Raw genomic sequence first — 26,771 nt, forward strand, 5'->3', positions numbered from 1 at the left:
TCTGAGCCCTCATCCTCTGCTTCCTCAATGGAAGACATGTCAGCGGGATTGAGGAGATCCTCGAAGTACTCCTTCCACCGCCCAACGACATCCTCAGTTGAGGTCAACAGCTGCCCACCTCTACTGTAAACAGCGTTGGTAGGGCACTGTTTCCCTCTCCTGAGGCGCCGGATGGTTTGCCAGAATCTCTTCGAGGCCAGCCGATAGTCCTTCTCCATGGCCTCACCGAACTCCTCCCAGGCCCGAGTTTTTGCCTCCACAACCACCCGGGCTGCAGCCCGCTTGGCCTGTCGGTACCCGTCAGCTGCGTCAGGAGTCCCACAAGCCAACCAGGCCTGATAGGACTCCTTCTTCAGCTTGACGGCATCCCTTACTTCCGGTGTCCACCACCGGGTTCGGGGATTGCCGCCTCGACAGGCACCGGAGACCTTACGGCCACAGCTCCGAGCGGCCGCTTCGACAATGGCGGTGGAGAACATGGTCCACTCGGACTCAATATCTCCAACCTCCCTCGGGATCCAGTCGAAGCTCTGCCGGAGGTGGGAGTTAAAGATCTCTCTGACAGGAGACTCGGCCAGACGTTCCCAGCAGACCCTTACAGTACGCTTGGGCCTGCCGATTCTGTCTAGCTTCCTCCCCCGCCATCGGATCCAACTCACCACCAGGTGGTGATCAGTTGACAGCTCCGCCCCTCTCTTCACCCGAGTGTCCAAGACATACGGCCGCAGGTCAGATGAGACGACAACAAAGTCAATCATCGACCTGCAGCCTAGGGTGTCCTGGTGCCACGTGCACTGATGGACACCCTTATGCTTGAACATGGTGTTCGTTATGGACAAACTGTGACTAGCACAGAAGTCCAATAACTGAACACCACTCGGGTTCAGATCAGGGGGGCCGTTCCTCCCAATCACGCCCCTCCAGGTGTCACTGTCGTTGCCCACGTGGGCGTTGAAGTCCCCCAGTAGAACAATAGAGTCCCCAGTCGGAGCACTTTCCAGCACCCCTCCCAGAGACTCCAAGAAGGTCGGGTACTCTGCACTGCCGTTCGGCCCGTAGGCACAAACAACAGTGAGAGACCTATCCCCGACCCGCAGGCGCAGGGAAACGACCCTCTCGTTCACCGGGGTAAACTCCAACACATGGCGGCAGAGCTGGGGAGCTATGAGCAAACCCACACCAGCCCGCCGCCTCTCACCATGGGCAACTCCAGAGTGGTGAAGAGTCCATCCTCTCTCAAGGAGTGTGGTTCCAGAGCCCAAGCCGTGCGTAGAGGTGATCCCGACTACCTCTAGTCGGAACCTCTCAACCTCACGCACTAACTCAGGCTCCTTCCCCGCCAGCGAGGTGACATTCCACGTCCCTAGAGCCAGTTTCCGTGTCCAGAGATCGGGTTGTCTAGGCCCCTGCCTTCGACTGCCGCCCGATCCTCTTTGCACCGGCCCCTTATGGTCCCTCCTGTGGGTGGTGAGCCCACGGGAGGGCGGCCCCACGTCACCCGTTCGGGCTGAGCCCGGCCGGGCCCCATGGGGGAAGGCCCGGCCACCAGGCGCTCGCATTCGAGCCCCAACCCCGGGCCTGGCTCCGGGGTGGGGCCCCGGCTGCGCCATACCGGGCGACGTCACGGTACTCAAAATTTTATTCTTCATAAATGATCAAATACCTTATTGCAAATCAAAATAACATAACTGTTATTTAGCCTAACTTCTCTACAAGATTAAACTCATTGTGAATTTCTCTAAGTCTCTTCTTATTATCCTAGAACATCAAAGACACTGTAATCCTGTCATAAATCATGCCCTATCTCCCCAGGGCTCACCCTGGAGTGGGGGATGGTCTACTGACCTAAGGATAAGTCCAATCTCATAGGACAGAGTGGTGTTATCTTGAGGCCAGACTATAGCAAGCAACCTTTTTTTTGTCTCATCATTCACCTCACAGAAACATCTGTTAACCATTAACATTCCAATGATTGCCTACTAGGAAAGAAATTTAATTTGAATACCCAATTCTGATAATGTCACCAGTAAGTCTGTTTGTCTTCTAAAGAGTTCAAACAAGTTAAAAACCCATTTCAAACAGATCAGTAACAATCCCATAGTCACTTATTCATCCCATTAAATTAGTTATTTCTTTATCTAAACCAAGTTAAAATGGTAAGAATTATTCTACTCAACCACAATCATGTTAGATTTTGTACAAAACAAACTTTTCAAAAACCCAATTAGAAAATCGATAGAAGGGAAGAATCTAACATTCATGCAGTAAAAAGTCGCAAACAGAACATGAAAATGATAAAAACATCCACAAAGGAAATAAAAAAACAACTGTGCCACACGTTCGCTTGCGTGAAGGAAGTATATTGAAACAACACCCAAATTAGCTTATCAAAATTTGCATTTCCACAGGTAACGGCTAAGCTAAGGTGAAACAGCACATGTAACATGACACAATGAACCTCCTAAAGTCTAGGGAATGTTTGTGAGTAACACACCAGCATGCCACAGGGCGCAAGAGACATTCACAATACCGCTAAAACCAACCGGGCTACATAAAAGAATATGTGCTAACCCAACAACACTTGGTGGCGAGGAACCCATGCAAAGAGAGAAAGCTCACCAGTGCCGGGACTCCAACAGTAGTTACAGATTCTCGGCGGTGGTGCTAAGAACTGAGTGAACCAGAGATATAGATGAAACATCCAATAAATAAAAACGAATAAAGGCCAAAGGCATCGACATCCATGCTGCGGCACAAATATCGTCCACTCGGGCACCTTGAAAAAGGGCAGATGAGCCGGCGATCCCCCACGTGGAGTGGGCTCAGAGACCCTCCGGAACCGCAGACCCAGAAGATTCATAGGCTAATGCAATACAGTAACAAAGCCAGTGAGACAATCGCTGTTTGGAAAGCGGACAGCCCAGCCGGGAATCCGTGTAGCACACACAGCTGAGGAGTCAATCTGATACTCCTAGTGCACTCAACGTAATGCGCCAGGGCACAAACGGGGCCTGCCAGTCAATCACTCTGGATTGATAAGAGCTCGTAATGATCTTAGGCAGTTTCAATCATAACGTAGCACTGCTCAGATCCCCTCTGATAGAAAGGCAGCCAGGGCGCACGGATAGCACACACAGATCACTCACTTGTTTAGTAGAGCAAAAAGCAAGGAACAGAGCCGTCTTCATAGAGTGCAGTCTGAGGAAGCTCCGATCCACCGGTTCAAAACGAGGCTTGCAGAGTGCCCTGAGCACTCTGGAGGGATCGCACTGTGGTGCACTGAGTCTGGCCTCAGGACGCAGCTGCCGTTTTCCCAAAAGGAAGCGTCTGACCAGAGGGTGGCTGAAAACAGTGTTACCAGCAAAACCCTTGTGACAACCCGAGATCGCAGAGGTGTAACTTTTTACAGTAGAAGGCAATCTCTCCATATAAAAGAGAGACTTCGATCTCTCCATACAAAAAAGACTCTCCTCCACCGGACAGCATGGGGGTTCAAGGAAGACCACTTGCACCAAGTCACAAACATGACGGGGCTAAAATCAACAGGTCGTCCCTGATCGGTCCTACCCCGCCCGTCTTCTTTGAAACCAGGAAGTAGAGGGAATAAAAGCCATTCTGCTTTACATTCTCCGAAACCATGGCAATAGCCTCCTTGTTCAGGAGCTCCGTTATCTCTGATAGGAGGGCACTCGCTCTGTCTGGCGATGACATCACTGTCTCCACCACTTCCAAAAAGGGAGGGGGGAGCTTGTGGAATCCCTACAGACTACAGAGCAACTGTGAGAGTGCTCTCGCTCACAATCACTACTGCTCATATCCAAAGGAACCACATTAGAAAAAGACAGGGAATTAACTGTCGCATTAGTGGTAACCAAAGGAGGCAAACTGACCCTGACAAAAGGCAAAGGGTTCACAGACTCAGACACTGCCTGAGAATGTACAGAAGCACAACTTAAACCATAAAAGTAGGATTCTGATGCAAATGTATTCATAGAAAAATGGGAAGGGGCTAAATCGGCGATGCTGCGCGATTCGGCCAGCATTTCAGGAGAACGGTGGGGCGTGGGGGCCGGGTGTGCAATGCTGCCGTCCCCGGCCAGCTCCACGCCTAATCAGGTCTGCCTAGGCTTCTTGGCTGGCCAGGGAATTGCGAAACATGGTCCGGGAGTCTGTGATCTGGATCTAGCAGTCATAGGAAGAGGCGCCACAGGCGGGGTGGGATAATGCCTGACAGGAGGGACAGAGACTGTAGCGGGAGCAGAGGAAGCAGCTTGGTGGCGGTGAGGGCGTCTAGGTGAAGCCCTGGGACATAGTGGAGCACACATGACGAGCGGACCTCAGAGGCTGGACGCTTGGCCAGAGGGAGATGACGGGAAAGCTGTTTCTTGTCAGCATCAATCTTTGGGATGGACTCGATGGCATTGTGGATGGTGTCCTCGAAAAGTCTGGGAGAGCGGTGCATTGAGCAGCAGGGTTCTTCTCAGAGTCTTTGAGGGAAGACAAGGAAAGCTGCAGGTGTGCCATGACTCTCCCAGCGCAAACAGTCTGTGCCTGAATCAGATGGAGAATAGCCTTCATTGAATTGGCAATCTCCCCTATCTAACGCGAGGTAAGGGTTGAAACGCCGTTCAAAATATCAGCAGTAGCCGAGGCTAAGGTTTCTAGCAGAGACGTCGCCGTCGCTGGAGGAATCCAGGATGGTCCCAGACAGGAGACACAGAAGTTGTGTCCTTGCTGGAGGCCAATTCGGCGCAACGGCATGGGGCGGCAAAAAACTTAATGTCGACTTCTAAGACGCTGGTATAAAGAAAAATGTGTGAGATGATTTTAGAGCTGTGCAGTTCCGTTCAGCTCTGCTGAAGAAAAAAGGGAGGGTGATCTATGGGCACAGGTACCTTTATAGGGGCAGGCGTACCCCAATTGGCTGAGCCAATAATTTTTCAGTGACGGCCGCTGACGCGGTGGGGTAAGCTACTAGGAGCTAAGCCCTCTAGGCGGCGGAGCACCACAACGTATAACCAAACAATGTACTACAACATTTCAGTCACATTTTCTCCGAAATTTCTCAAAACAACCAGCAATGTTTGAAGAAACATAAAATAGCCTTTTTTAAATATTTTTTATCATTTGTAATGTTAAAATGTACAGTATACTGCAATGATTGCTGTGGAACTTAATTAAACCCCATTCTTAAAAACATCCATAAGATCTGTGGGGTTTCAAAATAAAATAAGTTTCTCTTGATGGCAGCTAAGTCTAGTTTCAATGGACATCGTTAACCGTACAGGATTCCTTGCCAGGAAGTACAGAACACGGTTGAAAACACAATTTATATACTTTTATTTATTAAGATACAAAGACAAAAATAGACAGATAGGCCATATACAAATAATGTCCTGTAGTATTACTATTTCGAAGGGCAATGCACGCCCCCATGAGCCGAGCCCCACTGGTCAGAGTAGGTAAAAGTCTGGTGCAGAAGGGAGTTCCCACTCACAGTCAATGAAAGAGTGGTGTGAACTTATATCCGTCATCTACAAACCAGCCACCAACGACGATCATAATCTTCTATTTATCAGGTATGCTCTTTTGTTAAAATGGGTTTCTACATTTCATATTTTTAACTGTAGAATTACTTATCTTTTTCTAAGTCGATTCTCAGATTATCTTGAAGTCCTTCCTCTTTAAACATGCACATAAAGTCAGAGGAACCAAGATAACAAAGATTTTTATTAATTATTTTTTATTATTGTCTTATTCTGTTGTAAATTTAATTAATATAATTGTCACTCAAGTATTGGTTTATGACTGCTTGCACATTAATTATCAATAGTTTTGATTGTGGGTCAGCACCATTGTCACTTAGGAATGGTTTTAACATATTAAACATTGTTCTGGACTGAGAAGCATCTTCAGTGTTCATTCTCCATCTGTGTGTTTTAGTCTAATCCAAGACTTAACGCAGGTGTATCATTCTGTTTTTTAGTTCTGTAGTAGGTTTAATATGTCCCAGCACACAGACCCCAAAAATGATGGACATCTGCTGGACTGTTTTTAACAAAGACATAGTCTATAAACCATAATTTATTTGTGAAAGATGTTATTTACAATGTATTGAATTTTTTTTATTTTTTTGGGGAATTAAGGGTGTGGTTTTTAGGGTGTAAGATGTTTTAAGAATTGGAACACTAGGACCAGTTAGGTATGGTTCATGTTTGGGATATCAGGTGTGGGGAAAGACAATGGAGAAACCTCTCGGGAAGGAAATACTAATATCCCTGATTGGCTTGGGATATGAGAGCCCTCCAACCTTTTTTCTTTTGTCTTACATGTTATGTTTGAGAGAGGGGTGATGACAAAGCCTGAACATCAGATATTATCATTGACATGATACACCACAACTTTTTAACTATACCTATCTGATTATCTACTATGTTAGAGAGGAAATTTTGCAGAAAACAGATCCCTGAATCCCTGGCTATTCAAGGGGAAGGTAGAAATGTTGGCAAGTTATTTCTCTTTACCCCATCACTATAGCATGGTGTACCACCCTGAATTTGAGAGGGCTGGGAAGAAGTCTGGTCTCCAGGTGTGGCGAGTTGAAAGTCATAACCTTGTAGCTGTGCCAGAGAGTCTGCATGGAGGGTTCTACACTGGGGACGCGTACCTGGTTCTCAATACCATCAAGAAACGATCAGGCAATCTACAGTATGACCTTCACTACTGGCAAGGTAAAACCGAAACCATGTTTATCAGAATCTGAATCACCTTTTATTGCTAAGGAAATGTACATATGCTAGAAATATATACGTTTTTCTTGATGTAATTTAACCATGGAGGGTTTCTCCTTTGCCAGAACAGCAGTCATCTGTTGTAAGCACAATTTCTCTAGTCTACTTTTATTCATAAAGATACAAAGACAGAGGCTTGGTACATGGATTGATGGTGGTAAAACAGGCTGATGGCAGGCAAGATCTTGATCGGATACAGGCAGGAAATCTAGGTACACAGGAAATCTAGAGAAAAGCACTAGTGGCACACAGAACACAATTAACGTGAGGACGCTAAGCAGAAACAGTGGATGAACTTGCACAGGACAAACAGAGGGCACAGGTTAAATATACAAAAGACAGTCAAAAGAACGAGGAAGAACTGGTGGGAGTGAAGCACAAGACAAGACAGATGAAGACCCACGGGAAAGGATACAGGGTGTGACAACAGTTCTGTCAGACAGGGCATATTCATTCAGGGAGCATACTCTGGGTTAAATTTGTTTTGGTCTGATGTATGCTCTGAATGTTGTACAGGTTCAACTATTTTTTTCCGTATTTCAAATCAAAAAGTGAGACCTTCATATATTCTAGATTAATTACATATAAAGTGAAACATTTCAAGCCTCCCTTTTTCCAATCTTGATGATAATGGCTTACAGCTCATGGAAATCAAAAATCCAGTATCTCAAAATATTAAAATAAAAAATGTACAATACAGAAATGTCGACCTGAGAAGAGCTCTAATCAGCTAATTAACTCCCTGAGCCTTCAGTACACGCAACTACAATCATGGGGAAGACTGCTGACATGACAGTTGTCCAGAAGACACTCATTGACATCTTCCACAAGGAGGGTAAACCACAGAAGGTCGTTCCTTAAAGGGCTAGCTGTTCGCAGAGTGCTGTATCAAAGCATATTCATGGAAAGTTGACTGGAAGGGAAAAGTGTGGTAGGAAAAGGTGCACAAGCAACCGGGATGACTGCAGCCTTGAGAGGATTGTCAAGCAAAGCCAATTCAAGAACTTGGGGGAGCTTCACAAGAAGTGGACTGAGGCTGGAGTCAGCCACCATGCACAGACCTCTCAGGGAATAGGCTACAAGTGTCGTATTCCTAGTGTTAAGCCACTCCTAAACCAGAGACAATTTAGCATTTCATTTGGAAATCAAGTTCCCAGAGTCTGGAGGAAGAGTGGAGAGGCACAGAATCCAAGTTGCTTGATGTCCAGTGTGAGGTTTCCACAGTCAGTAATGATTTGGGATGCCATGTCATCTGCTGGTGTTGGTCCACTGTATTTTATCAAGTCCAGAGTCAACGCAGCCAGATTTTAGGAGATTTTAGAGCACTTCATGTTCCATCTGCTGACAAGCTTTATGGAGATGCTGATTTCCTTTTCCAGCAGGACCTGACACCTGCCCACAGTGCCAAGATGACTGGTAACGGGTTTGCTGCCCATGGTATTACTATGCTTGATTGGACAGCCTAACCCTAACTCGCCTGATCTGAAACCCGTAAAGAATCTATGGAGTTTTGTCAATGAGATACACGAGACCCAACAACACAGTTGAGTTGAAGGCGCTATCAAAGCAACCTGAGCTTCCATAACACCTCAGCAGTGCCACAGGCTGATTGCCTCCATGCCACACCGCATTGATGCAGTAATTCATGCAAAAGGAGCCCCAACCAATTATTGAGTGCATAAATTAACATACTTAGGAAAGCTTTGCAGGTGTTTTTAGTTAATTAGCTGATTAGAGCTCTTCTGAGGTCTACATTTCTGTATTATACATTTGTATTCTAATATACTGGATTTTTTATTTGCATGAGCTGTAAGCCTTAATCATCAAGATTGAAACAAAAAAGGCTTTAAATGTTTTGCTTTGTGTAATGAATCTAGAATATATGAAGGTGTCATTGTTTGATTTGGATTGCGGAAATAAAATGAAATATATTTTTTTGAGATGCACCTATATAATGTTTGCACATTTATGTCCACTGTGTTTTCTCATGCAGTTTTTCAATAGAAATCCATTCCATTATTTGTTAAAGAAACTTTACATTTAATTTTTTCTGGTCCTGCAGGAGATGACTGCACAGTAGATGAAAGTGGGGCAGCAGCCATTTTTACTATCCAAATGGATGACTACCTTGGTTGCAAACCTATTCAGTACCGTGAGGTGCAAGGTTGCGAGTCACAAACATTTTCAGGCTACTTCAAAATTGGACTTAAGTACATGGTAATGTCCAAAAACAGTACAAAATAATCCAATGTCAACTACTCTGTGTATATTCATATAATGATCCATTGCCAAAACATTGTATCACCCTTTTAAATGTTAGAAACATGTGTAAAGTGTACATTGAGCGTTATTGAGGAGTTTACTATTGAGTTAGTCAGTACTTCCAACAACATCTTTGGGAGTGCATCAACTCATGCTTTTACTGGAATATTAAAATACATTTGTTAAATATACTTATCTCAAAAACCCCTCCAATTGTATCTTTATCTTAGAAAGGGGGCATAGCTTCAGGGTTCAGGCATGTGGTGTCCAAAAAGATGGAAATGCAGCGTTTGCTCCATGTCAGAGGTCGGCATGTGGTTCGAGCCACAGAGGTAGCTGTCAGTTGGGACAGTTTTAACCAGGGTGATGTCTTTATCCTCGACTTGAGCAATGTGAGTTAACGGAAACTAAACTATTCTACAACAATCTAGCTACAGTATTACAAATCAATCAAACATATACCAAAAACTACTAATACATTTATGGTTGAATAAATGTTCAGATTTTTGTGTAATTGTCAGCAAGCTGTTACTATAAGTCCTCCCTTTGAGAACAAGACCGTTTGGGTTATGAATAACGTGTAAGAAGATGTGTGGAGGTTTTACACATACTTCCCAGGAAGAGGAGTTAGTTACAGTGCTCCCCTGTTCTGTTTATCTTTGCTTGTCATTTTACAGGAGATTTCCAGGTGGTGTGGCTCAAAGGCCAATAGTTTTGAAAAATTAAAGGCTACACAGGTGTCTAAGGACATCTGTGACAACGAGCGATGTGGGCGGTCTGAGCTGTACATATGTGAAGAGGGGGCAGAACACAAGAAGATGCTGGAGGTCTCACAGGATAATTACAAAAAAAATTTTGCCTACACTGCCTACAGTTGTATATAAGTTTGCATATCCAGGCAGAAATCGTGAAATTTTGGCATTGATTTTTTAAATATGACTGATCATGCAAAAAACATTTTTTTCTAAGGATAGGGATCATATGAAGCCATTTATTATAACATAGTTGTTTGGCTCCTTTTTAAATCATAATGATAATAGAAATCACCGAAATGGCCCTGATCAAAAGTTTACATACCCTTGAATGTTTGGCCTTGTTACAGACAGACAAGGTAGCACACACATTGGTGAAAATGGCAATTAAAGGTACATTTCCCACACCTGTGGCTTTTTAAATAGCAATTAGTGTCTGTGTATAAATAGTCAACGAGATTGTTAGCATTCACGTGGATGCACTGAGCAGGCTAGATACTGAGCCATGGGGAACAGAAAAGAACCGTCAAAAGGTAATGGAACTTTATAAAGATAATAATGGATATAAAAAGATATCCAAAGCCTTGTAAATGCTAATAAGTACTGTTCAATCACTTTTATTAAGAAGTGCAAAATTTGCAGATCTCCTGATACCAAGCCAAGGACAGGTAGACCAAGAAGGATTTCAGCCTAAATTGCCAGAAGAATTGTTCCGGATACAAAGAGTAACCCACAGGTAACCTCAGGAGAAATACAGGCTGCTCTGGAAAAAGACGGTGTGGTTGTTTCAAGGAGCACAATACAATGATACCTGAACAAAAATGAGCCTCATGGTCGAGTTGCCAGAAAAAAGGCTTTACTGCGCCAATGCCACAAAAAAGCCTGGTCACAATATGCCCGACAACACTTTGACACGCCTCACAGCTTCTGGCACACTGTAATTTGGAGTTACCAGAACAAAATAGAGCTTGGTCACAACCATAAATGCTATGTTTGGAGAGGGGTCAACAAGGCCTATAGTGAACAGAATACCATCCCCACTGTGAAGCATCCTCACTGATGTTTTGGGGGGGTTGGGGTGCGTTCTAGTGGGCAAGGTTCAGGTTGGTGGAGAGTGCCTGCCTCAAGTGGAGGAGTTTAAGTATCTAGGGGTCTTGTTCACGAGTGAGGGAAGGATGGAACGGGAGATTGACAGACGGATCGGTGCAGTTTCTGCAGTAATGCAGTCGATGTATCTGTCTGTCGATTTACCGGTCAATCTACGTTCCTACTCTCACCTATGGTCATGAGCTTTGGGTCATGACCGAAAGGACAAGATCCCGGATACAGGCAAACGAAATGAGCTTTCTCCGCAGGGTGGCTGGGCGATCCCTTAGAGATAGGGTGAGAAGTTCAGTCACCCGGGAGGAGCTCAGAGTAGAGCCGCTGCTCCTCCACATCGAGAGGGGTCAGCTGAGGTGGCTTGGGCATCTGTTTCGTATGCCTCCGGAACGCGTTCCTGGGAAGGTGTTCCGGTCCCGTCCCACCGGGAGGAGACCCCGGGGAAGAGCTAGGAAACGCTGGAGGGACTATGTCTCCTGGCTGGCCTGGGAACGCCTCAGTGTCCCCCCGGAAGAGCTGGAGGAAGTGTCTGGGGAGAGGGAAGTCTGGGCATCTCTGCTTAGACTGCTGCCCCCGCGACCCGGCCCCGGATAAGCGGAAGATGATGATGATGGGGTGCGTTCTAAAGGCACAGGGAATCACGTTAAAATGTATGGCAAGAAGAATGCAGCATGTTATCAGAAAATACTGGCAGACAATTTGCATTCTTCTGCATGAAAGCTGCGCATGGGACGCTCTTGGACTTTCCAGCACGACAATCAGCCTAAGCACAAGGCCAAGTTGACCCTCCAGTAGTTACAGCAGAAAAAGGTGAAGGTTCTGGAGTGGCCACCACAGTCTCCTGACTTTAATATCATGGAGCAACTCTGGGGAGATCTCAAACCTGCGGTTCATGCATGACAACCAAAGACTTTGCATGAACTGGAGGCACTTTGCCAAGATGAATACCACCTGCAAGAATTTGGGGCCTCATAGAAAACTATTACAAAAGACTGCATGCTGTCATTGATGCTAAAGGGGGCAATACACAGTATTAAGAACTAAGGGTATGCAGACTTCTGAACAGGGGTCATAATTTTTTTTCTTTGATGCCATGTTTTTTTTATGGTTTTGCCATTCTGTTATGACCTACAGTTTTATGTGAATCCCATAAGATATGAGTGCCTGCTCACTCATATTTTCTTTACAAATGGTACATATATTATCAATTCTCCAAGGGTATGCAAACTGTTGAGCACAACTGTATAATGTAATGCAACTATTTAGATTCTCCAACAAGCATCTATTATATAGTTAAAATACGGGGGATAATTTGCTGTTAGATACCAAGACTCTTGTTGTATCGTTCCAGATTCTTGGACCCAAACTGGATTTGCCTGAGGCGATTGATATAGATGGCACAAAATCAGATGTGTCCAATAGGAATCTGGCAAAATTATACAAGTTAAGAAAGATTTTCTAAGTAAGCAATTGAATACAGAAGTTTTCATGTAAAAAGCAGGTTTTAAGCAGACCATAGTACATTTAACATTGAAATGCTTTTCCCAAAGATTTCTGATGCCTCTGGTGATATGAGCATAACTATGGTCGCATCGAAGAATCCGTTTTTACAGAGTGCCCTGGAGTCAAGTGAATATTTTATCGGCCAAGAAGAGCCAATGTCTCTTACTGAGTGAATGAGTGACTGACTGACTGAGTCCCCCTTGTTAAAAAGCGTAGTGTTTAGAGAAGCGGACCTTGTTAACTATAGGTGCCGCGTTCGTATCTCCTCAGAGGCAAAGCGAGGTACGCATTATGAATTATTCCGTATAGATGACAACTTTGCTGACTAAAAACTTCAGTATCTACATTATAGTATGCCTTAATTAAAACTGTATACGGTTATATTGCGACTGTTTCTGGCATGGAAAAGTTCATCGTCAGTCTCGCTAACAATGGCTAAATATTTATGATTATTTCTAGGAAGTTAGTAGATACTAGTAAACATATTACTGGCTAATAAGCTGTTAAAACAGCCAGTGGCAAAAGCCATACAGTTCATAGATGCTATGGTGCAGATAAACTTAATAAGAAACATAACACAATACCGCAATAAAACTGTTTACGGTTGCAATACAGTATTGCAACTATTTCTGGTAGATTCCATGATTCTCTCGTCTTTGCACTTGATGAAAAAGTTAGTTATCGTCACCTTTTTTGATAGTTATTGTATCAATGTAATTCACGAATGAAAGAAAGAGTATGTTGTTATGCCATGAAAGAAAAAAATAAGTTATTATGCCATGAAATGAAATACCTTTGGCAGACTTGCTAGCAATTGCTCAATTCTTATAACTATTCCAGAAAGTTAGTAGATACCGGTAAAGCTTATTACTGGCTAATATGCTGTTAAAACGGCCAGTGGCAAACGCCATACAGTTCATAGATGCTATTTGTGGTGGAGGTAAAGTTAGTATGAAACGTTAATCTGTTTAACTGTATCAATATCATTTCACGAATGGCCAATTAGCTGTTAAAACAGGTAGTGGCAAAAGAGAATTTGTTTAGGATAGACACAAGAGGCTATACTGACATCTGTTTCTGTCTCTGTGGTGTAGTGGTTAATGACACAGCCTTCCATGTGGGTGACCTGGGTTTGAATCTTGAGAGGGCAACACTTTCTATTGCGGGCCGGCTGAACTACGCTTGCCTTGTTTCTTGTTTTCCATGCTCACAGTGGTCTGTACAGTGACTAAAAACAGGAACATTAGACCTTTTCTCTATTTAAACTGGTTGAATGAGTGATTTTCTATAATAATATTACATTTTAGGATTTCTCTATGGAATACTGAAATATTTTGAAAATTATTCTGATTTTTTGGTTGTGTTCAAATGCATTTGGGATACTTATAATGCCTTGAAAGCAGTCAATGGACAAGGCTTTCTAGGAATCCATGCTTTATTTTACACTCCATAATGTCATAGTAATAAAATCAACAAATTGTTCTAAATTAATTATACATGAGATTATAATTGATTACTATAGATAATTACTCACCCCCTATAGTGAATATTAGAAGCCCCTTTGGCTGCAAAAGTCTATTTGGAGAAGTCTCTACCAGCTTTGCACATCTGGGCAAAGCAATGTTCCACCATGTTCCACTTCTAGCATTTATGGAACATAATAACATGTTTCAGACGTCATGTCCAGGTTAAATGCCAAAGTGTCCTTCTGCGTGGTGGTGAAGTCCTTCTCTTGCTCTGTCTGGAATTATGCTCTGCACCGACTCAGAAAGACTTTGCATTGTATACATTGTATACAGTATGCCTGTAACGGCAGGGCTGTGTAACTATCTCATTAGCTATCCTGTTCAGAGAATTAGCTATTCTCTTCAGCCTGGTTATCTAGGTGAACTACTGTATGGGAAGACTCCCTGCCTGCTTATTTTCTGTAACAGACAGACATTTTATAATTTCAAATCCAAAAGCCTGGAATACAGAGCAAAAAACAAATGTGTCACTGTCAAAATACCTTTAGGGTGCACTGTATGTATTTTGCCTATTAACCACTGTAGATCTGGTGTATTGAGGGAGCTGACAAGGTGCCTCTGGATCCCTCCTCCTATGGGCAATTCTATGGGAGAGACAGCTACATTATCCACTACAAGTACCAGTATGGAGGCCGTAACGGACAGATCATCTACACATGGTATGGACCAGGGAGATTCACCTTCTACAGATGACTGTGGAGAGCTTTATTATTAAATATTCTTAAAGCAAAATCAACAAGCTACAAATAATGGCATTTGTCTCAATACAGTATACAATTTATGATAAATAAACATTTGTTACATATTAGGTGCATCTTAACCAACAGTATGACAAACGTATTTGAGCACAAACTTATTTGAATAGCATTTGAAAAATACTAAATTTCCACAGGCAAGGAGTAGATTCTAGCAAGGATGAAATCGGAACATTGCCATCTTGGCTGCTCAACTGGATGAGTCGTTGGGAGGAGGGGCAGTGCAGGTGACTGGTCATTTGAGAAAAGGGAAGGTTAGGCCTGAAGCCAGTTATTTGACCCTCCACAATCTTCTGTTACTTTCCACCATGAAGGTGAGGGTGATCCAGGGTAAGGAGCCTGCTCACCTTATGAGTGTTTTCTGGGACCAGCCAGTTATAGTCCACCAGGGTGGTACCTCCAGAGAAGGCGGTCAGGCCAAGGTTGCTGATACACGGCTGTTCCAAGTTCGATCAAACCCTGCAGGCAGCACTCGTGCCGTGGAAGTGAGTAGAAGGAAGGTGATCCAGGAAGAGCTAAAAAATGTGGGCTGTTTTGCTGGCTCACCTATTTGGTTAGTCTGCAGTTGATTTACTAGAAACTAAAACAGACATAAACACTTAGACATGAGGGAAATAATCATCTGAGCAAGTACATAGTAAATAGTGCCAAAATTTAAAGATGACATATGGTTAGTTTATTGTTGAAGCAGACTAATGTACATATGCTACTGCACTAGTCAGTAGATTTGTCTTTTTCACTGCCTCCTCTGTTCCTCCCTCCACTTAAGGTGGACTATACTGCCTCAAATCTGAACTCCAACGATGCCTTTGTGCTAGTGTCCCCTGCCGGATCCTTCATGTGGGTTGGAAAGGGAGCAAGTGACAGTGAGAGGAAAGGAGCTCAACAGCTTAGCAAACATCTAGGACTTTCAGCTTCAGTGGTGGACGAGTTTGATGAAACAGGTACTATAAGAAATAACCAGGAAATGGTGCAAGACAAATGTTTATAAGGGTGCAAGACAAATGTTATCCATTCCATCCATGTTTATTTGTATCCATGACTGTGTGCATGTTTGTTTGTCAAGATGACTTTTGGGATGCTCTGGGAGGTAAAGCAGACTAGGGTACATCAGAAAGATTGAAAAACAAAATGGATGTTCATCCTCCACGCTTGTTTGCCTGTTCCAACAAAACTGAACAGTTTATTGTGAGTCTGCCTGTCATTTATAGTTCTAGTACAGCATTTTCCGGTTACCTTTCATGTATTACTGTACTGTTGACATTTCAGACATGATTTGATAGTGTTCTGGACACAATTATTTCCCTCTAATACTTTAATACTGATTGTAAACCATTTTACATTTTAGGTAATTTAACTCCAATATGAGGTTTGGCTATTTAGAATAGTAAGTGAATATGTTACTTTTTCTTTTTTTGTAGTGCCTCCCCGCCCTATGATGATCATAAGCATTATAAGAAACAACCTTACAATTTGCAATCATAGGTGAATATATCTTTTTAGGGTCTGATCTGTATCATTATTTTTGGAATAATTTGGTGATTCTCACAAAATTGCCATTTTAAGACATTAACCTCTACATTTCAATTTGTAGTAAAACATTTATTGAATGTTTATTATGTCAAATCAATTATTCACAATAACTGATTCAATAATATTTTTAATGCAACAATTGGAATAGCAAAAAGTGTTAGATGGACATGGAGCAGTGGACAAATTACTAAAACTATTACTTTTTTCATGGAATATTGTTATAGTGTAATGCAGTGGTAGCATGTTGGGAGCCCCATTATTTTTTTCCATCCTTCTCCGCCTACTCTTCCTATGGAGACGGCCTTTTGTTGGGGTTTCTCTACTCTTATTACGATCAGTTGTAACTTCCCCATTTTACAAATGATCATAATTCTCCAATGTGGTTAAACTTTGGCCTGTGTGCTCTTTGTTTTCCCGAGCTGGAAATAGCTCCTTTTTGTTCCTGCCATATCTTTAGTTCCTGCCCTTTAGTTCCTGCCCTTTATTTCCACCTCATACAATTTGGTGTTGCCTAGGTTGGCCACGCTGCCACCGATACACGTGCACCTGTAAAACCATTTTACTGATCTAACTGAACCTTTTAACAAATTAAAAGGGAATATTTTAGATGATTTTAACTGTGAACAGCATGACACATAACATAAAGTATTTCTGTAATGAGCTGCACTTGACCCAGCTGATCACTTAACACGTCAAAATTTTAAAGATCCAAAATAATCTACTCTTATTGACTATGTTAACAAATACCTCAGAAGTCCAAACAGTGCAGTTGAGAATTTAGTTAAAAATAAATCTAAATAACCAATATGCAGATATTTGTATGAATACAAAAGTGAAAACACTTTTGCCTTTAAATGATTGTTACGTTAATTGTTGACAGTTCATTCTTTCAATCCTATTTATCCACAGTCTAAAGACGCAGTTAGTTTTTGGTTGGCGTGAGGTCTCGAGAAACTAACGCTACATCTTCTGTTGTTACAGGAAAAATATGTTCCATTACAGTTGGGAAACTGGTCTTGGCCGGTAGTCAAAATGTATTATTTCCACAGATTGAAGAGGTGCCTGGGGAAATAACAGAAGAGGACTTAGCACCAGATGATGTCATGATCTTGGATACCTGGGAACAGGTGACTAGTAATTTGCGTCTTTCAGTAGCCAAAAGTTCTTGAATGTTGTAGAAATGCCATGCATATAGCAAATTGATATACAAATGTTCCCAAATGTAGAATTCTGCAGGTGTTTCACAAATAATACACAGCTAAAATGTTATTCACATTTACGCTTTAGGTATTTGTCTGGGTCGGTGGAGATGCTCAGGAGGAGGAGAAGACCGAGGCTTTAGCCTCAGGTAAGAAAGTTGTAAGAGGATCACATTATAACTTAAATGCTGGAGGGACCTTAAATGTGTTTTTACATTAAATTAACTGTTCTGTTTTTTACTCAAACAACTTTTTTGGTTTTTTATGCTTTTTTTCCACACCCAGCTGTTCGTTACATAGAAACCGACCATACCAAGCGGGATGGCAGTACACCAATAGTAAAGATAAACCAAGGGCATGAACCACCCACATTTACTGGCTGGTTCCTGGGCTGGGACCATAACTATTGGAATAGTGATCCCCTGGAACGGTCCACAGCTGGTCTGTGTGTATGAACCCACTCCGGGGTAGTTTCCCCTGGGATATAGATTGATTACAGATCAATTAGTTTTAAAAAATTACAGAACTGAATTCTGTCCATTCATCCCATTACTTTGTTTTCTAATATAACGATTACAGAGAGCACATGGGTACTATTTGTTGACTTGCTGTTTTGATATTGCTTTCTAGAAGATAGCAAATCTTTTTTTTTTTTTACAATATACGCTGCTCAAAATAATTGATGGAACACTTAAATCACACATCAGGTCTCAAAGAATGAAATAGATTTAAAGTAAAAATCTTTATTGTACATTGTGTAATTCGTTGAGAACAGAATGATGTAACAACAGTCAATGAAAACCAAAATCACCAACGGATTGAGAGCTGGATTCAAACTCACACCGAAAATCAAAGTAAACAATTGAAATCACAGGCTGTTCCAACTTGTGTGTATTTCATCATGCCAACTCATAATGTGACTCAGTAATGTGTAATGGCCCCCACATGCCTGTATGCACTCCTGACAACATCTGGGCATGCACCTGAGGAGATGGCAGATGGTGTCCTGAAGGATCTCCTACCAGACCTGGAACAGGGCATCAGTGAGGTCCTGGACAGTCTGTGGCACTGCTTGGCGTGAGTGGGTTTTGCCAGTGCTAGAATAGCAGGAGTATTCTACTGCATTGGTTTAACATGTCTCCAAATATCCACCAAATTCAATTCTTGAATAAAATTATGTATTGTCTTCCTTGGTTTGGTGTGTTATCTAAGCCTGATGATCTAACTCTTAATGGATCTAATGTGCGATTAAACCTTCTTACTGTAGGCTACTTTACATTTATTTTAACTGTCACATACCTGCAATTGAATAAAACACTTTTATTCTTTGTGTTTCAAGATGACCAGGGAAAGTGATGAAAATTTTCAGTTACTGCTTAAGAGCAAGGAATGCCCTTATTTGCCAGCATGCAGTTGCCTTTGTAAGACCTTCTGCATCACCAACACTGTGAGAATGTCCCATATGCAAAGAAACGCAGAGCTATGCAGAAAGACTGAACAGTTGTCAAGGCTTGGCTACATTGAGTGTGCTTCCTTATGTGTGGTTCCCGCAGACTACATAGGAACCTATGCTGGGCCAACTGAACTTGTACCTCTCCCACAGATACTCATCAGGGAAGCCCAGTGGAGAACTTCTGTCTCTGAAGACCCTTGGGGCTGGTGGTGTAAATGCTTTGTGTAGTATCTGAGCACCTTCTTCCACAGGGTTGATGAGGAATGGACATGCCATATTTGGTTCCAACTGGCTGGTCTTTAGATGCCTATCTAGATTAAGATGCATTTCTGCTTGGCAATTGCGCAATTCCCTGGGCTCAACTGGGCAATGATCATTTAAGCATCCCTATTCAATAATCGGTACCCCAGATCTGGGGTAAAGTTAACCCTTCAGAACCAATTTTATTTTTCAGAAGTTGCTTATCTTTCCTCTCTGGCAGAGTATAGCATCTCTGCTCTTGGTCTCACTACCTTATATGGGCACACAGACATTTTTGACCCCTCCCCTCCCTTCACTTTCCCAGCGTGCGTCAGCCCTCCTGCCCACAGCTACCAAGTAGTAAACAAAGCATTTGTCCGACAAACAGAGGCTAAAGTTGAATTTGCTATGAAGCCAGACACTCAATCGATCATAAGGACATATATTTTGGATGCCTGGGACTTACCTTTATTGATCCAGACATCTGAGGCGCCATCTTTATTTGAAAGTTGGAAACTTTTTTCATCACAAGGTAAGCTCTTGTTTGGTCTGTGCTTGTCATAAAGCTTCCAGTTCGGTACCAAAAGAATTGTTAGGTTCCTAGAACCTTAACCAGCCTACTGGCAATGTTATCCAATCATGTATGACTGATAAAACATATCGATTGTCTGGGTGGTCAGTATGCGCTATTGCGCGTGTATGACTTAGTTTCGTGGATTGACAAGTCTAGTAGCCAATTAGATTGTCCCTTCAGTGGTAGGCTGATTTTTACAGGCTGGGGAGAGCCTTGCCATTCGCCTTATTCACCCACGTCACTTCCTTTAAACCAAAACGAGGCTGTGGGGTACGGAAGTAACGTTGGCTCGCCCATCTGTAGACTTCTGTCATAACGTTACCTACAATGCCGCCGCATTGTTGTGTTCCCAAATGTATGTCTTCAAAGAGAAAGAAATCCTATACAGGTCAAACCTTCCATCGTTTCCCCAAAGATCATGTACTTTGCCGTGAATGGATTCATAAAATAAGAAGAGATCCCGGTCGCCATTTCAAGGTAAGATATTAACATTAGTTTACGATGCTAACGTTAGCCATATTTACGTTAACTGTCATAGAGATAGCTAGCTAAACCTTCTGGCTAAATAGACATGACTTGATTAGCCACGAACCGGTCCTTTTTAAGTTATAACAAGCGAAGGGCTGTTTCGGGGGTAACTTTAAGCAAGTTGTTGCTCTTTTTACTAGCCTGGGCAGCTAACGTCCTGCGGCCGTGACTTACAGCAAAATATAAACAAGACGTGATCTGTGCATGTTTATGATAATAACCATTGCTAATCTAGACCATGTTAAGCACACAACTACGTATAAACAGTAACATCCATTTTACTGGGTTTGTGCATCCCAGTAGACGACATTACTGATTCGTTTTTAGCATCTGTGTTACCTGTGAGGCCTGAATAGTACCTTCTCCAACCCTACGTAACATCGCTATGTGAACTGAGTAACCCATGCCTGTAAACAAATTAACTTATACTTAATATTTATTAATTTTAATAACCAACAGTAGCACCCTGCCTTGCTTTGTAGTGACACATTGGAAACAAGCTATTTTGACTGATGGGTCCAATACACTTTTAGCTAAAGATCACATCAACTGCACATAACATGTTATTTTTAGTCTAGCATGGAAAGATGAACTGTTGATATGAACGATCAAGATGAACTGTTGATATGAACGATCAAGATGAACATTTGAACGTTTAGCTAGCGTATTTGTTCTAGCAGTGCCACCACTCCGCAAACTGAGCAGTTTATCCACAGTCATGATACCTGAATGTTGTAAGGTGCCTCGTTTTTTCGCATTGAGCGAAAAGACTTAGCTCTCACACTGACTGTCTCGCTCCTCTTGACTGTTGGTAAAATAATTTTTTGTTAACACTCAAAATAACAGTCAGTCTGGTGTGGTTAATATATCTTAACAATGCTTAGCATCAGCTTGTAATGTTGTCACGTCCTGTTGTTTTATCTAGCTAACAAGCTAACTTTAAAAGTAAAGTTAACTAATGTTGATTTCAGAAAAAAAGCTGTGATCGTCGGTGCATTACCTTCCACGTCGTGCACATATCCCTCGATCCAGTTGCTGTATCCTTTCAGCAAAACAGCCCGGGGAATCATGCAGTCTTTATTGGCCCATTTTTCGACATAGTCCACTGTTATTTCAGGAAGACATGAAAGATTTGATGTCCACACAGGTATCGCCATGATGACAGACGCCCGCTGCTGCGCTCTGTCAATGAACTTCCGGTTTAAAGTGTACCCCCTAGCCTCGTTTTGGATTTCAAGATGGAGGTGTGGTGAATAAGTTCAATGGATCCTCGTTGCTCAACAGGTTGAAGGTCGCTTGGAAAGTTACTGGGATGAGAATGTTGTGTTTTTATTGTAAAAATGGGTTACTATACTAAACAAATAGCCTTTAAAACATTACAGATGTACATCAAACAGTGGAATAATGTTTTATACAGATTTGAAGTAGAGGGACACTTGGAAACTGCTCTTGACACCACTTACTAAACTTGCTACCCAGATCTAGTACTTATATCTATCAATCCCCGATTTCTTTCTGGTAATGTTGACATGTTTAGGTAACCATAGGATGTGTGTATAGCTTAGAATATCAATATTTGAGTTTTAGCCTGTCCATGAAAGAATACAAAGAGTAAAAACTGTTTCTTTTTGTTGTGTGTTCTAGCTTCTGCCTGAAAACCTTTCTTCCAATCTACATTCTGCTGAATTCCTCAATCTCCCATGTGTATTTTATACAGTATACCTTCACTGTGCATGTCCTGACAACATATGTGCACATAAATTGCAGTTATAATGGGCAAGTGCAGTATAGGCGAAATTCTCAATTTCTTCATTTACATTCAAGGGGGCATCGACATGAAAATACTGGCATTATCAACATTTTATAAACTTTTGCTGTATTGTGTTTGTGTATTACATTTGTGTTTAATGTAGGCTCCTACTTAATAAAGTTAAAGACAAACTCAAAACGAGTGCTTGTCATTTCCAGTGATGGCCAAACAAGGCTTCATTAGCATTATTTTAGCGGCACGACATTATGCTGGCAGCACTCAGATTTTCTTTATCACAATAAAAGCCATCATTGACATTTATATGCCCATATAAGCAGGGTTGGGTAAGCTATCCCTTACCGTTACAAGTTACCTGTCCACATTTGTAATCAGTAACGTAGCTTTTTGATTATGTAATCTTATCTGGTTACTTTGAATTACTTTCATTTTAAGAGGCATTGAAAAACAAATAGGAATAGCCTATAACCAACTGAACATCTTTTGCGGGATCAGTCAATGATAGAGTTTACATAGCTGGCCAAAAACGGAATTTGCATTTTACCTTGTGGGTTGAGTAGGCTACAGTACCTTTGGAAATGGGTTTCTAAACCATTGCTTTCTACTTCAATATGATTGGGCTACATGTCTGCATTGCTAAAGGTCTGTCAGATATTCAGTCATTCCAATTAATCCAATAAACCTCGATCTTCCAGAATCTGACTTTTTATCTGAACATAACCCAAAATCTAATGATGCTTAAGATTGTTCTGTTATTTATGTTTTATTCATTTTTTTAATTGCTTCAAAACATTGTTGAAAAAGAAATGGCAACTTGAAAAGGGTATTGACATTGTTGTATATAAACATTAAGATATCTGTAGCTTTGCGCATAAACGAAATCTGCAGTATTCTGATGATTTGCTCCACAACCAACATTGTCAAAATGTTGCAGAACCCCCCTGCACGCGAATGCACGTTTGCAATAGTGAACACCCGCATAGACATAAGATTTACCCGCTAGAATGTAACCTGCAATTATTATGGAACCAGTGAAGGATTTTCAAAACGCTAATGAAAAAAATAAACTATGATGATAACTAATGAACACAATTTACAGAGATCACATGGCTTACCTGCATGGACGGAGTTGATGAGGCCGCCTCAAATGCAAATAATCATCCTTTGGCAGAGTGCTTCCCAACACATCTTTTCTCCTCAAATGTCGTGATAAATTCCATATACTGTTCAATCTTGAAAGCCATGTTACAGCTATCTAACAAATAGCTGCCCAATTTGAAGTTTGTCCAGCTCTCCTGGCATCTTGAAATTACTTTGGGAATTTCAGATGCATTCTTGCTGGTCATGTGACCAAGGCTGAATCTCAAATCGCATACTTGCATACTATATAGTATGCCAGATTAGTGTGCGAGAAGATTAGTATGTCTCAACCTATAGGATGCTGAGAATAGTATGCCAAACGTTCCTGGATGGTTTACTATTTCTGGTGGATTTTCGAAGTATGCATCTGTGCATGCTTTTTGGGGTAATATAGACCACAACCCCTTTTGCTGAGTAAAAGAGGAGGGGTTTCCACGATTCTCTGGTCTTTTCAACGGAAGAAAAAGTCAGTTATCGTCACCTTTATTGATAGGCTAGTTATTTTATCAATTTCATTCCCGAATGGAAGAAAAACGAACATTGTGCCATGAAATTAAATTGTTCTGTCAGCGTAAATCTCATCTTCAGTCTCGCTAGCAATTGATCAATTCTTATGACCATTCCAAGTAGTAAGTAGATACTAGTAGGCCTACGTCCAGAAAAGTTCATAAATGCTATTTGTGAAATGTCTGTTTAACACAATTCTTAAGGGTGTCTAGCAAAATATAAAAATTTGGTGAAATGTTAATGTGTCACAATATCATGTAATGTTGAGATGCAATTTTATGACAAGGTAGTATCTCCCAAACGATCCCAATACTGGCATACTAGCTTACTTTCTTCTAAACAGTACGTACTTTACCATCATTCGCAAAGTACATACTTGTAATACGTAGTATGTAGAATGCGATTTGAGTTTCAGCCCAACCATGCATTCTCGATAAAAGGGGCGGATCTACAACACATCTGGGCACTTCAGGCGTTTTTGGTGACTTGCGTTCTTTGGATTGGAACAGTTCTTGGACCTTGAAAGTTGATGTCAAACGGGTAAACGAGAACACAAGAACAGACCAAAACGTGGATGAATAAACAGCCATAGTCGCACTGCATCCTGTGTACACCAGCAGAGGTCCTGATGAAAACAAACTTGTTCGTTGTTGTAGATAACATTTCCTTTGATTCTGGCTTCTTTCAATACTCACTCCTTAGTTCATAATCAATGTCCTTGGGTGTGACATGTGCGAGTCGTTGTTTGGTGGGGTGCCGAATCTTTGAGCACGTTCAATTACCAAGGCCTCCCACGATTCCAGACCCAGAGCCTCCGGTAACTACTTTTCTAGGAATGTAAAGCCTCGATCACACCTACAGGATCAAAACAGAAAGCTTGCAGAACATTTTGTGCAGATACGCAATTACTCAGAACGCTGTGATTCTCCACAGATGTTGCATGCTGCTTTTTATAAAATGGAGAGAATAATTTGCCCTGAGCATACTGTGTGTCAAGTAGCTACCTACATAGGCTACCAATTATTGGCTAGATAGCAGCTTGCTAATATAACCATATGGGCCTTTTCATCCCCTCCTTGAACTGCCACCTTAACGTGGTGGAGGGGTTTGAGTACCCGAGTGACCCTAGGAGCTATGTTGTCTGGGGCTATATGCCTCTGGTAGGGTCTCCCAAGGCAAACAGGTCCTAGGCGACGGGTCAGACTAAGAGCGGTTCAAAAACCCCTTAATGATGAAAAATAATTTGTGTCCTGTGACGTCGCCCGGCATGGCGCAGCCGGGGCCCCACCCTGGAGCCAGGCCCGGGGTTGGGGCTCGTTCGCGAGCGCCTGGTGGCCGGGCCTTTCCCCATGGGGCCCGGCCGGGCCCAGCCCGAACGAGCGACATGGGGCCGCCCTCCCGTGGGCTCACCACCCACAGGAGGGACCATAAGGGGCCGGTGCAGAGAGGATCGGGCGGCAGTCGAAGGCGGGGGCCTAGACAACCCGATCCCTGGACACGGAAACTAGCTCTAGGGACGTGGAACGTCACCTCGCTGGCGGGGAAGGAGCCTGAGATCGTGCGTGAGGTTGAGAGGTTCCGACTAGAGGTAGTCGGGATCACCTCTACGCACGGCTTGGGCTCTGGAACCACACTCCTTGAGAGAGGATGGACTCTTCCCCACTCTGGAGTTGCCCATGGTGAGAGGCGGCGAGCTGGTGTGGGTTTGCTCATAGCTCCCCAGCTCTGCCGCCATGTGTTGGAGTTTACCCCGGTGAACGAGAGGGTCGTTTCCCTGCGCCTACGGGTTGGGGATAGGTCTCTCACTGTTGTTTGTGCCTACGGGCTGAACGGCAGTGCAGAGTACCCGACCTTCTTGGAGTCTCTGGGAGGGGTGCTGGAAAGTGCTCCGACTGGGGACTCTATCGTTCTTCTGGGGGTCTTCAACGCCCACGTGGGCAACGACAGTGACACCTGGAGGGGCGTGATTGGGAGGAACGGCCCCCCTGATCTGAACCCGAGCGGTGTTCAGTTCTTGGACTTCTGTGCTAGTCACAGTTTGTCCATAACGAACACCATGTTCAAGCATAAGGGTGTCCATCAGTGCACGTGGCACCAGGACACCCTAGGCCGCAGGTCGATGATCGACTTTGTTGTCGTTTCATCTGACCTGCGGCCGTATGTCTTGGACACTCTGGTGAAGAGAGGGGCGGAGCTGTCAACTGATCACCACCTGGTTGTGAGTTGGATCCGATGGCGGGGGAGGAAGCTGGACAGACTCGGCAGGCCCAAGCGTACTGTAAGGGTCTGCTGGGAACGTCTGGCAAAGTCTCCTGTCAGAGAGATCTTTAACTCCCACCTCCGGCAGAGCTTCGACTGGATCCCGAGGGAGGCTGGAGATATTGAGTCCGAGTGGACCGTGTTCTCCACCGCCATTGTCGAAGCGGCCGCTCGGAGCTGTGGCCGTAAGGTCTCCGGTGCCTGTCGAGGCGGCAATCCCCGAACCCGGTGGTGGACACCGGAAGTAAGGGATGCCGTCAAGCTGAAGAAGGAGTCCTATCAGGCCTGGTTGGCTTGTGGAACTCCTGAGGCAGCTGACGGGTACCGACAGGCCAAGCGGACTGCAGCCCGGGTGGTTGTGGAGGCAAAAACTCGGGCCTGGGAGGAGTTCGGTGAAGCCATGGAGAAGGACTATCGGCTGGCCTCGAAGAGATTCTGGCAAACCATCCGGCGCCTCAGGAGAGGGAAACAGTGCCCTACCAACGCTGTTTACAGTAGAGGTGGGCAGCTGTTGACCTCAACTGGGGATGTCGTCGGGCGGTGGAAGGAGTACTTCGAGGATCTCCTCAATCCCGCCGTCACGTCTTCCATTGAGGAAGCAGAGGATGAGGGCTCAGAGGTGGACTCGTCCATTACCCGGGCTGAAGTCACAGAGGTGGTTAAGAAACTCCTCGGTGGCAAGGCACCGGGGGTGGATGAGATCCGCCCTGAGTACCTCAAGTCTCTGGATGTTGTGGGGCTGTCTTGGCTGACACGCCTGTGCAACATCGCGTGGCAGTCGGGGACAGTGCCTCTGGGATGGCAGATCGGGGTGGTGGTCCCTCTTTTTAAGAAGGGGGACCGGAGGGTGTGTTCCAACTATAGGGGGATCACACTTCTC

General features: G+C 43.4%; 1 protein-coding gene across 1 annotated transcript in view; it reads left to right on the plus strand.

Annotated features, from left to right (window-relative positions):
• The window catches only part of LOC105027811 (gelsolin), a 41,445-nt gene extending 23,218 nt beyond the window's left edge, over positions 1-18,227 (plus strand). The window contains 11 exon segments of the mRNA XM_034296584.1: positions 6,538-6,731; positions 8,854-9,008; positions 14,461-14,594; positions 14,828-14,862; positions 14,865-14,917; positions 15,005-15,175; positions 15,460-15,634; positions 15,757-15,878; positions 17,273-17,350; positions 17,511-17,571; positions 17,708-18,227. Coding sequence (XP_034152475.1) covers positions 6,539-6,731; positions 8,854-9,008; positions 14,461-14,594; positions 14,828-14,862; positions 14,865-14,917; positions 15,005-15,175; positions 15,460-15,634; positions 15,757-15,878; positions 17,273-17,350; positions 17,511-17,571; positions 17,708-17,877 — 1,347 coding nt within the window. The 5' untranslated portion in view covers position 6,538 and the 3' untranslated portion in view covers positions 17,878-18,227.
• Positions 18,228-26,771: the final 8,544 nt, after the last annotated feature.

Source organism: Esox lucius, chromosome 13, assembly GCF_011004845.1.
Source record: "Esox lucius isolate fEsoLuc1 chromosome 13, fEsoLuc1.pri, whole genome shotgun sequence".
NCBI lineage: Eukaryota > Metazoa > Chordata > Actinopteri > Esociformes > Esocidae > Esox > Esox lucius.